Raw genomic sequence first — 12,972 nt, 5'->3', positions numbered from 1 at the left:
CCAAACTGTGTCTTCTTATTTGTAATTAAGCTCTCTAGAAAAATGCAGTTATAGGTCCCAAGTTGGATTTCACCACATTTCTGGGCTGGTTCTTCCATTTTCTGCCACAAAATATCAGTTCACAAACTAAGCCAAGTGGGAGTAGTTTTCTATTATCCTTTTTAAATTATCTTATGTTCTACTGATCCATTAATCTACCCATCTGCCCTCCTCCGATGCATATTTTCTATATACAAAGGCACAGGTACTTTTAAATGTTCCTGAGTGACAAAATGTGCTCTGATCTTCCAGGTACACTGTAGGCTCCTTCTTCTTTTGTTTCCCCTTCAGTGCCTAGACCAAGTGCTCACCCCAAGGTTCTGGATGGTGGCAACTTCTTATAAGGATACACTACAGACAGGAGTACAGGATTCGGTGATAGGTCAGGTGCTAGCAAAGAAAGTGCCAAATTAGAAAGACTTGGAAGTAAAAAAGTAGAAAAAAGGAAAAAATAAAATGCCGAACAAAGAAAATAAAGATTTAAGGGGAAGAGGCAGAACAAAAAGGGAGAGGAGACAATTATGATATATGGGGCCTCATGTGAGCCATGGCCACATCCGCAAGTACCAGAAGCACTTGGGAGGCCGAGGTAATTCTGGTGGCTTATATCATCTCAGGATCAACTTGGGCAACTAAGTTTCCCCAAAAATAAGACAGTGTCTTATATTAATTTTTGCTCCCAAAGATGCGCTAGGTCTTATTTTCAGGGGATGTCTTATTTTTTCCATGAAGAATACGGTACACATTATTGTTAAATGAAAATAAAGGAAATTTATTACCTGTATACAGTATGGTAGAACTGTAGTTGTCAACACAGACCAGACAAACTGTGAATCCTACAGTATCAAGAATTTACTCATTTATTCAATGACAATCATGTCATCATGTTCTGGAACATCATCATAACAATCCAATTCCTGAATTTCCTGGTGAATTTCTTGTGACTCCATTTCTTTCAGAATCTGTGGACCAAATCTCTCATGTTTAGCCTGGGGAGGGGAGGGCCTTATTTTCGGGGGGATGCCTTATATTTCACTCAGAAGGAAACCTGTAAGTAGGCCTTATTTTCGGAGGATGTCTTATTTTCGGGGAAACACGGTATCACCCAGGTTACTAGGTGAAAGTTGATATGACGAATTACCACTTAAAGAGGAACCAAAGCTTTTTCCCAACAGTCAACCTTGATAAACTATGGACCCTGGTTAGTGAGCAGACACAGGTAAAAGCTGCCAAAAACAAGACTGGAGCTGTTCCTATCACTGAGGTGGTGTGATCCGGCTATTACACAGTTCTGGGAAAGGGAAAGCTCCCAAAGCTGCCTGTCATCACGAAGACCATATATTTCAGCAGAAGAGGTAAGAAGATTAAGGGTGTTGGGGGTCCTATGTCCTGGTAGCTTTAAGCCACATACGAGTAAAGAGAAGTTCATTAAATACTCACAAGCGCTTAAAAAAAAAAAAATATATATATATATATATACATATATATACACACACACACACACACACACACACACACACACAATATATATATCCTCAAACTAAGTATGAGTTAGCACTTCAAGCTAAGACTAAAATAGGCAACCTGACCCAGGGTTCCACAAACCACAGAGAACTAGGAAGCTGATAATTTGCCTCATCCTGGCCAGGGCTCAGCTGTTAGAGTGATCTACTATAGATTGAAGAGTAAACTGAGAGGAGAAGGCTAAGAGGATGAGAAGCAGCAATCTTTTATTTTTTTAAGTCATTTTAAATTTTTATTGGCTGATAAAAAGCTGCCAAACTTCCTTCCCACCTCATGCAGCTATTCCTGAATTTAATTTGCAAGGGGAAGCAGAGACTAACAATTTTATTTAACAAAATTTAAACAAGTGGGGGGAAATGCTTATGGTTATCTCTCACAGAAAATGTTTCTTCCTACATCATATTTTAAAATACAGCTTTGTTTTCCATTTAGGAACTGTGAAAAACACATATTTAAAATGTTGTTGGCCCTGGCCTGTGTGGCTCAGTTGGTTGGAGCATTGTTTCGTAAGCCAAAAGGTGGCAAGGGCCCATACCTAAGTTGCAGGATCAATTCCAGGTCGTGGCACATGTAAGAGGTAACAGATCATTGTTTCTCTCTCTAAAACAAATAGAAAGCATGTCCTTGAAGATTAAAATGTCTTTGGAAGGATGCTCCATTTTGCAATGTATGCTCTTCCAGATTCTTTTGGGCTACAGCTGTTGAGAGGTATTCCATGTTCTCATTTCCTATGCTGATGATGCCTGGCAGAGCCTTCCATTATTCAGCTTTCTGACATCTTATCAATCATTAATAGAGGAGCCAAGCATTCTTGCCTGATTTGTTTCTACAATGCAGCCTTTAATAGCTTCTCATCCAAAAAAAGGTGTATTTTATGCAAATTAAACATTATATCTAGCCGAAACCGGTTTGGCTCAGTGGATAGAGCATCGGCCTGGGGACTGAAAGGTCCCAGGTTCGATTCTGGTCTAGTGCATGTACACTGGTTGCAGGCACATCCCCGGTAGGGGGTGTGCAGGAGGCAGCTGGTCGATGTCTCTCTCATCCACGTTTCTAGCTCTCTATCCCTCTTCCTTCCTCGGTGGAAAATCAATAAAATATAAAGAAATAAAAAACCATTATATCTAATTCACTCAGTTGGCTGAAGCACTCATCTAAAATTTCCACATAGTTATGGATGAATTCATAAATCGCCATCTCATTCTTGGTGTCATTAATTCCAACCACAATGAAGAGAGCTGCATACTGCTGATACACCAGCTTAAAATCCTTAGGTTCAGTGAAAGTGCACTGTGGGGCTCAGGGTGGTGTTAGTCCTTCCCAGGGTTTTTCCTAGAATCCTTCCCTTTCCCACAGAAGCTAGTTCCTCAAACCTCATTAGCTTCGGGGCTTCCTTGGGGTGCCCATTTTGAGAAGCCACTTTCTATAGCAGTTACTGAGGACCAGACAAGAGGGACTAGGGTAGTTAACATTATAGCAGGAGAAATGGCTAAGATAGGTCATGAAATGTGTAGGCTACTATGTCAGCAGAAGCCTCCGGAACAGTGTAAACACTGTTAGAAGCTGGGCTGGGGTCAGGATGTCTATATTCCCAATCTCAGTTCCATCCTGAGGGATGGGTAACCTTGGGCAAGCCACCAGCCCTTTCTGTGACTCAATGCCCCTATCTAGTTAATGTCTAAAGATTGTCTGTGCTCTAATATTACATGATATGGTGACCACCAATTAGCACCGAAGAGAGTTTTTTGGGAGGCAGTGGCCGGGCTGCACTGCTGAGGATGCTGCAGATTCTGGAAAGTGACACAGGTATTGGCCTGCTTCTGCCAGTGACACAACTGCTATCATCACCATCTTCTCTCAGGTGTCTGTCCCCACAACACCACCATTCTCTGGGCTTCTCCCCCAAGTCTCCCCAAGCCCTTCCATTTTCTTCATTCTAGACCATCCTCACAACTAGCACCCAAAATAAATTCTATTGCTCTATTACCTGAAAATATTGGCTCTAGCTCTATAAATGAAGAATATATAATACATAACATTATGGTCATCTGATGACCAACCTTTTTCCATTTGTCGACATTAAGCATCTGAGGTTAAAGATCAAATGTTTTTCATTCATCTTTGGCTTCCCAATACTCAGCAATGCCAGTCACACGGTTGATCCTCAGTGTAGCACGTCCACTTTGGGGAATGGCTTGGAAAACAATAGTCAAGGACCTCTCATTTTGTCCTGGACCTCCAGTTTCCCTCTCCATTCCTTAGGAAGTGGTATTTTGACCCTCTCCCCTTCCGAAAGGGAATTTTACCTGCACTGAAAAAAAATCCTTGAGCAAATGGTTCCTCCAAATCTAGTGTCCTAATTGCCAGCTATCCGCTCACACAGGTCAGAGTAACTTCCTGTTGGACCTACATAGAGAAGCAACCGTTGTAAAAGCAGCAGTCCCACCCCAACTTTCACAATCTGTGTCTGTCTTCACATCTGCTTCCTTCTAGTACATTGCTCTAGTTTACACCAAGCTAGGACGATTTGCTCTCACAGGCTTCCATAGTCTCCTCCTCATTCTTTTTTCAATACGATCCTCTCCTTTCCTCAGGACCTCCATTTCTGTCTCTACCTCAGTTGCTCCTCCCTTTAAAATTCAGATGTGGGCTCTGTCCCAACCAGTCCTAGGCTTAGAGCCAACCTCTCTGATAGAGGCTTCCATCTTTAAAATAGGTAACCTGATGTAAGAAAGCACATTTTACTTGGCCACCCAGAATACATACCCATATAAGTGAGAGGCGCTTTCCCAAACAATAAATGCTCTTGCTGGGTGAAACTCACAGTATTTCCTACCCCATTGCCTCCTCATTTTCCAGGCCAATAGTTGTGGCTAATTGGCCCCATTTGAAAACTGTTCCTGGGGCTGGTGCTCCCTACCTTAGGGCCGGAGATCTTTGAAGGCAGTCTTCAGTGAGCACTGCCTGAGGGCGGGCCGGGTTTCTGGGCGGCCTCATCTGCTGCTCTGGGCGGAGAGGAGGGCTTCAGGGTCAGTGAGGGCTGGGCTGGAGTGGGCCTCCACGTGACCTCGCGGTGGGTCTCAGGTGGCCGCTGTATGGGCCCAGGCTCGCTGCACTGGGGTTTGGGTGGCCTCCAGTGGTCTTGGGGCGGCCTCAGGGTGGCCCTGAGGGGCCTCAGGGTGGTCTTGGGGCGGCCGCAGGGTGGTCTCGGGACGGCCTCAGGGTGGTCCTGAGGGGTCCGGGGTGGACATGAGGGGGCTTCAGGGTGGTCTTGGGGCGGCCTCAGGGTGGTCTTAGGGTGACCTCAGGGTGGTCTTGGAGCGGCCTCAGGGTGGTCCTGAGGGGCCGGGATGATCTTGGTGTTATCTCGGGGTGGTCTTGGGGCGGCCTCAGGGTGGTCTTGGCGGGATCTCAGGGTGGTCTTGGCGGGATCTCGGGGTGGTCTTGGCGGGATCTCGGGGTGGTCTTGGGGGGATCTCGGGGTGGTCTTGGGGGGATCTCGGGGCGGCCTATCTTGGCGGGATCTCGGGGTGGTCTTGGCGGGATCTCGGGGTGGTCTTGGCGGGATCTCGGGGTGGTCTTGGGGGGATCTCAGGGTGGTCTTGGGGGGATCTCAGGGTGGTCTTGGGGGGGTCTCGGGGCGGCTCTGAGGGGCCCGGGTGGCCCTGAGGGCCCGGGGTGGCCGGGCGCAGCCGCAGGGGCGGCCGCAGGGGAAGTGGGCGGGCGCCCAGGGCGGTGCGGGGCATGCTGGGAAGCGCACTTCCTCCCCGGAGCCTCCAGAAAACCACAGGCTGTCAGGGCCGCCCAGGGAGCCGGCAGGATGGCGGAGGGCAAGACGGGCGGCGCGGCCGGCCTCTTCGCCAAGCAGGTGCAGAAGAAGTTCAGCCGGGCCCAGGAGAAGGTAAGCGCCGCCGCCCACCTGCCCGCCCGCCCGGAGCGGAGGCGGCCGGTGCGGCCAGAGGGGCGTCAGGGCGCTCAGGGCCCCGAGGCCTGGGCTGAAGGGAAGGGTCTCCGGCTTCCCCAGGGAAGCAGCAGCGGGAGTGGGTGTCAGTGAAAGCAGGAGAGAGAGAGAGAGAGAGAGAGAGAGAGAGAGAGAGAGAGAGAGAGAGAGAGAGAGAGAGAGAGAGAGAGAGAATTGAGAATCACCCCATCTTGGGCAAGGATGAGGGACGCTGAGGACACAGCTGTCTTTCTCATGAACCGTAACGCCCAGGCGGACCCAGGAAAGATGAAGGGAAGGAACTAACATTGGCGACTGCTGGGTAGCAGTTGTTTTTTTGTTTTTTGTTTTTAATATATATATATATATATGATTGATTTTTTTTTTACAGAGAGGAAGGGAGAGGGAGAGAAAGTTAGAAACGTCGATCAGCTGCCTCCTGCACCCCTCCCCCCCTCACTGGGGATGTGCCCGCAACCAGTTTACATGCCTTTAACCAGAATCGAACCTGGGACCCTTGAGTCCGCAGGCCGAGCTCTGTCCACTGAGCCAAACCAGCTAGGGCTGGGTAGCAGTTTTGACCCCATCAACTCCGCAGGGATGGTATTTTACAGATGATGACATTGATGGTTCCAAGTGTGTAATTGCCTCTAAGTCATAAGACAGAAATGAGTGCTGCCGGGTGGCTTGGACTGGGAGTCCAAGGACTAGATCATTCCGCCTGAGTCTCTGTGTCTAACCCCGCCCGGCCTCGGGGTGCTGGTTAAGCTGTTGTAAGAGTGGCCGTTTCTGCTTCCTGTACCGTCCAGGCCGATGAAGGTGCTTCTCTCTGCAGGGTGCCCTTGGTTAGCTCTTGGTGGCCCCACTCCAGCCCTAGCCTTTAGGCAGGTTGTCTGTCTATAACTTGCCCATGTAGAGGATGTGGTCACTTCCCGACACATGTAATGGCATTCTTGTTTGTACCTACCCAGAGTATTTCCTTTGCCTCTAACCTACATTTCTGCTCCCGCGGTCAACACTCTGCTAGATGAGATGGCATGGGAAGATGAAGAAGCCAGAAGGAAGGGGGGAGGGAGCGATAAGAAGGACCCGACATAGAACTGTGGTTTTCTAAGGGTCCGCGGGCTTAGAAGCATTTGGACGCATACCACATCCTTAAGGATTGGGAAATTTGTGTAATCTCCTAAAAGCAGAGCACTGGCCTGGAGGGACTAAAGGCAACCAGCTCTCCCACATGAGATTATCAACAGAGAATTGATGGAATGTAGATAGAGTTCCTGTCTTCCCGAAGCTCCCGGTGGAAGAAGGGAGGGAGGGAAGAAGCTGGTTCGTGTGAAAAAGCAGAGGAAAAGGGACATTGTGTGACCGGACTGTTACATCACCTTGTCCTACTTCACCTAGATCATGGTTTCAGCCTTCCGAAGGCTGTCTTGTTCCAGATCAGACACGTAAAGATCAGAGTCTGTGGGAAGGTCTGGTTAGAAACAGTGTGGAGAAAGAGGAGGTGCTAGAGAAGAGGAGAAGGCTAGCTATTCTAGTGATAAGAAAACCCAAAAGCTAAAAACTATGGATAATCGTTATTTTTAAATATATATATATATATATATATATATATATATATTTATATATTTAATTATTGATATTTTTACAGAGACAAAGGGAGAGAGAGAGAGAGAGCTAGAAACGTCAATGAGAGAGAAACATCGACCAGCTGCCTCTTGCAATCCCCTACCGGGGATGTGCCCGCAACCAACGTACATGCTCCTGACCGGAATCGAACCTGGGACCTTTCAGTCCGCAGACCGACGCTCTACCGCTGAGCCAAACCGGTTTCGGCGATAATAGTTATTTTTAAAAGATACAGAAATTGACTTTAACTCACTCCTTCACCTTCTTGTCCTCATCCAGCCTATCATCAACACTATGTCCTTGCTTTGGGATTTCTCTCCTTTTTTAAGTATGGAGTCCTAAGCCTTAGGTAAACAATGCCCCTGCTCTGCCCACTTCAGATTCTGCTTTAATGAGAGATCTGGTGTTCAGTGATTTGGAAACTCAACATGGTAAGGACACTAAAGTGAGAAGGGGAGGGATGGCTCCTTGAACCACAGCGTCAAATGCCTCCTCAAGGGAGAACCAGCTTCCCAGGTACACTGTTTTTTGTGGTCTGAACCCTGAGAAGGCAGAGCGAGGAACAAACTCAGATCTGCCCTGGGGAATTCCCAAGCTGTTGCAGAAAACAAGAACATACTCTGAACTTAGACAGAAGGGCAGGCAGAAATTGGAAAGTTCAGCTGGCACCTTAAAGATGGCGGACACTCAACGGATAGAGAGGGAACAGCCTGAGTTGTGGGGAACAGCCTAAGTTGTTCAGCTTACTCAGCCTGCCAGAGTTCTTGAGTCTTGGGAAGTTATTTTTATTTTTCCATTGTTGAATGGGAAGTTATTGAAGACAAGATAAAGACAGTGAAAGTTACAGTCATAAGAAAGGACTCCCTAGGAAACTAATCTTCTCAGTAGTGTGTAATAGCTAACACATCAAATAGTCAAATGTGTCAAATATCCAGTGCCCACTAAGAAAGACATGATCTTTCCCTTTATGGAGCCAATGTAGTTATAATATGATTTCACTTCATCTTTTCAACCCTTAAGCACGTTATTACGGTAGTATCCCAATTTTAGAAAGGAGGAAACAAGGCCCAAAGGAGATTGGCCTGTGGCAGAACTATCACTGGAACCCAGGTGTCTCGCCTTTGGATGCCAAACTCGGGCTGCTCTCTTTACAAGGTTCCCGATAAACCACTCGGACATCTGTGCCTCCCCACTTCCTGCTGGCCTGCCTACTTCCTTCCGATCTTTCCCCAGAGCAGAGCTGGAGGAGTAGGACTACCTTTTACTCAGACCACCTCCTCTGAGAAACTAGGAGTGAAGGTCTGGTGACTGTTAAACGCAAAGGAGGTGAAGCATTCTTGTGTTACCTTCCAGTTCCCATCCAGACTCAACATGAGACCATGCAAACGGGCTTTATGGTGTTTTTACAAGATGATACATTTTCACATTTCACACTGATGCTTTCACCAACTGTTTGTGATATCTCTGTGGAAAACTCAGATCTCTAACTCCCAACTCCTTTGTTACTCTTTCCCCTCTGTTGACTTTTATTCAACATGTATCTCAGATGGTTCAATCAACAATATTTAAAGAAAAACTCCTTTGTCCAGAATACATGGCTGGGCTCAGCAGGGAATTTAGAGATTAGTAAAAGTCATTTTTGTCTGCCCGAAGCTTACAACTTAGTTGTTTGTTTGTTTGTTTGTTAAGGGTAAAATAAGTGACCTGAGAGAGCTGCACCTCAGTTGGAATTCAGAGGACAGAAAGATTGAGGAGAATTAGGGAGGTTTTGTAGGGGAGTGTAAATTTAAAATAGGAATTATGGCGAATTAGTAGTTCCTCAGACAAGAGATGAGGAATGCCAGCATGAGCCAGGCGTGGCTTCTGGAAATCCTTTTAGGCAAGGAGCGGTGGGATAAAAGGCTGGGCAGTATATTAGGGCCATGTTAAAGAGAGCCTACTTTATAGCCTATATCCTGAAAATAAAATTTCTTACATCACTACAGTATCATTATCTCACCTAAGAAAAAAAAATTTGACAAAATTTTATATCTCATGTGCAGGCCCTATTCAAATTACTCTGACTGAGAGAATTAACCTAAGATATACTATTATGGGGAAGGGTCATGGTGAGGAACTATAGGCAGCAAACATATCTGCAGTGATTTTTTTTTTAAAGCTTTACCCTCCCACTTCAACTTACACAGAATGTAAATCAATGAACACTAGAATATTCTTCACCTGTTTCACCAACATTTTGCCACATTTACTTTCTCTCTTGTCCCTGCTCTTTCTCCCTAAGTATCTACTATATTATAACTACCCAGCTGCTAAGTCTCAGTGCAGGACTTCAGGGATTGGCATATGTGGACCTTTTCTAGGAAGTGATCCTGAGGTAGAATTTACTAATTCTTTCAACAAACATCTGTGGAGCATGTGTACACCCACTGCCCTCAAGGAACATAGTATAAGTGTCTATGTTCCCGGCCCCATTTCTTATGGCAACAAATGACTTTGGGCCCAGGGCACAGGGTATGTTTCCAGGGTGATAATACTCATCTTTTCAGTTTCGGAATCGAAAGTGGGCGTGTTCCCTCAGCACACACACTCCCACACCTCCCAAGCCTTTTTGCCTTGAGCCTTTTGGGGATTGGGAACGTAGGTCTGCTTTGTAGTTTGCCACGGGGATTCCAGACTCAGTGGACTCCTCTATCCTTTCAGCCTCCCCCAAGTAAGAAGACTATGCCTCAAACAAAGGAAGGGAGGGGTGGCAGGAAGGAAGTGAGGGCTGTGTTAATCACTAAACAAGGTGGTTTTGCAACTTTCTTAGAGGAGAGGGTGGAGCCAAGGAAGATGGCCTACTCGGCACAGCCAGGGCTGGGTGTTGAGTAAGGTGGAGTTAGAGACAGACAAACATATAAGGTTAAACTGAAAAGGAAATAGGGAAGGGGGTGGACCTAGACATAGTGATAGTGGGTTTGTTTTGAGTACTCACCTTAAGGCAGCACTGTGAAAGCAGTTTATATGTATAATATTCAATTCTGCCATCAACCCCAGGAGTTACTATTATCTTAATAGGGGAAAGGGAGTTCTGTAAACTGAGGCTCCAGAGTTTAAGTGATTTGCCCATATCTAGTAAGTGGAAAGGCCAAGATGGGGGCATGATTCCAGAGTCCTTGATCTTAAGCATTATAGAGAAAGCTCCAGAAGTGAGAGACATTAACCCTCTCCTGTATCAGTCTTACTCTCCTTCCTGTTATAAGTATTAAGTATCTATTTGCTAGATACTGAGAAATCTAGATAAGTAAGGCAAGTACCCAATCCTCAAGGAGCTCACAATTTAGAAAGAGGCATAGGTAGATAAATACAAAATGATAAAACAGTAACAGAAGTTGTAAGTGCTTAGGATGGGGTGATTAATTTGATTAATAAGATGAAGTAGATGTGATTAAGTGTCACAAAGAATATAAATTATGAATTGAGTTTTTTAGATAGTGGCCTGACAACCAAGGTGGGGAAGAACATTCCAGAAAGAGGGCACAGCATCTACAATAAGCAGAAATATGGTTTATTCAGGAAACCAATAAAGAGTTGGGGGAGGGCAGGGGAGAGAGACCTACAGGAAGAAGTAACTATGAGAGCTGAGGCTTAGTGAGTGGTGCAGGCATGCTAGAGCTAGAACTGTTGTAACTTACAGAAACATATGTAATAACAATTTATAATAACAACTTGTTGAGAAGATAAATGGAGAATCATTAGAAGGTTTTAAGTAGCAGCATGGTAGGCAGACCATGTGAGAAACAATCAGGGCCTGGGCTGAAGTTATGGCAATGAGACTAGAAAGCATGGGATGATTTTCAGAGATGGGCGTGTTGAGGGATTCGATGAAGGAGGTGAGAGAGAAGGAATTGAGGGCACGAAACTCCTGATATTCCAACTTGGACCTAGGGTTGGTGGTACCTCCTTCCAAAATGGGTTACAGATAGAGGAGGCAGAACTTTCTTATTTGTTTATGTGAGTGTCCCCTACGAAAACAGGTACTGTACATTTTTCATTTCCATGTCCTTTTCATTAGCACCGAGACAGGAATAATATTTAGCTCTCGGGTTGCCGGTGGAGAGGAAATAAAATGGATAGCATTAATTTTTAGCTGAGTTTTAAATGCATTTTATCAGGGCTTCTTAAAATAGGGCCCTCATAAGAGAGGAGTCTCCTGCCTACCTCTCTGACCTCATCTATTCTAGAGGAGCCTGGGCTGTGGCTGGAAGAGAGTTTCTCAAGTGAAAAATGTCTTTAAGGCTCATGTTACTAGGTATATCTTTAAAAGCCATGCACGTTTTACTTTTTGTTGTTGTTGTGAATCCTCACTGAGGATATTTTTCCCCATTGATTTATAGAAAGAGTAAAAGGGAAAAAGAAAAGGGAAGAAGCAAGAGGAGAAAGAAGAGAGAAAAATATTAGTTGGTTGCCTCCAGCATGTACCCCAACCTGGGGCCATGCAACCCTGTCCTACCCAGTTTGGCTCAGTGGATAGAGTGACATCCTGTGGCCTGAAGGGTCCTGGGTTCGATTCTGATCAAGAGCACATGCCCAGGTTGTGGGCTGGATTCCCAGCAGGTGTGCAGGAGGCAGCCCATCAATGGTTCTCTCTCATCATTGATGTTTCTGTCTCTCCCTCTCCCTTCCTCTCTAAAATCAATTAAAAATATATTTAAAAACAAACAAACAAAAACAAAAATCCTGTAACCCAGGTACGTGCCCTGACCGGGAATCAAACATGTGATCTTTCAGTGTGCAGTCCATGTTCTATCCACTGAACCACACCGACCTGTGTATTAATTGTTGTTTTAATATAATACTTTCCTCATCCCCCTGCAAAGTGTAAATAACTATGTCATTCCAGGAACATATACCTTATTTATTTGGGGCTTTATATATATCCTCTAGCACACTGCTGCATATCCTTAAGAGTATCCAATGTGAAAAGAGCTATAAAATATGATGATGTATTCAACAATGTGCTCTGTATCTAATTCTCTTGGGCTTATATGAGTACAGTAACCCTTTAGTAGTATCTGAAACTCTGAGAGAAGCCAGGGTCATGTGATGCCAGCAGATAAGAGAGACTTGACTATACTGTATATAACCTTATGGGCCTCTCTGACTTATATCCCCAGGTACTGCAGAAGTTGGGGAAAACTGTGGAAACCAAAGATGAACGGTTTGAACAAAGTGCCAACAACTTTTACAATCAACAGGTAATCTGGAAAGTGAGGAAGGGAAGTTTGGAGGGCTGAGTGGTAGAGGAACAGCACGTTCTTCATGTAGAAAATTTATGTTAACAAGTAGATAACAGAGGTTTAACCTTCCATGGGATATTTGATTTTTCATCTCCATGTGCCAGGCATCATGCACAGTGCTTTACACACATCTCATTTTATTCTTACATTAGTTTTGAAGATTGTGACCCTCTCTTTTAATAGAAGGGAGTTGTTAACTTAAACAAATTTTGGGCTTCTTACTAGCTGCTCAGCTTCCATAATTTGCTAGAATGATTCACAGAACTTATGAAAGTGTTCTATGTATAATTACAATGTTGTTATAAAGAATACAAGTCAAGACCAGCCAAATGAAGACACATGGTGAGGTCTTCAATGATGAAGCTTCTGTATCCATAAGATATATCTCCCTTCCAACAAACAGATTTAGAATTACCAACCAAAGAATCTCACCTGAGCTTCGGGTGTCTATACAGTTTTTATTGTGATTTCATTGCATAGTGAATCATTGGCCATGTGATTGAACTTAAATCTCTGTGTCCCTCTCCTACCCTGGGCTGATGTCACTTGTCACAGAGCACT

At 45.1% G+C, this 12,972-nt stretch overlaps 1 protein-coding gene across 1 annotated transcript in view; it reads left to right on the top strand.

Moving 5' to 3' along the window:
* Window positions 1-5,316: 5,316 nt before the first annotated feature.
* The window catches only part of BIN2 (bridging integrator 2), a 29,689-nt gene continuing 22,033 nt past the window's right edge, over window positions 5,317-12,972 (top strand). The window contains exons 1-2 of the mRNA XM_036455903.2: window positions 5,317-5,464; window positions 12,289-12,369. Coding sequence (XP_036311796.1) covers window positions 5,384-5,464; window positions 12,289-12,369 — 162 coding nt within the window. The 5' untranslated portion in view covers window positions 5,317-5,383. The remainder of the gene's footprint in view (window positions 5,465-12,288; window positions 12,370-12,972) is intronic.

The sequence above is a fragment of the Pipistrellus kuhlii genome, unplaced genomic scaffold, assembly GCF_014108245.1.
Source record: "Pipistrellus kuhlii isolate mPipKuh1 unplaced genomic scaffold, mPipKuh1.p scaffold_m20_p_3, whole genome shotgun sequence".
NCBI lineage: Eukaryota > Metazoa > Chordata > Mammalia > Chiroptera > Vespertilionidae > Pipistrellus > Pipistrellus kuhlii.
This window is presented reverse-complemented; position numbering and strand designations above follow the sequence as displayed.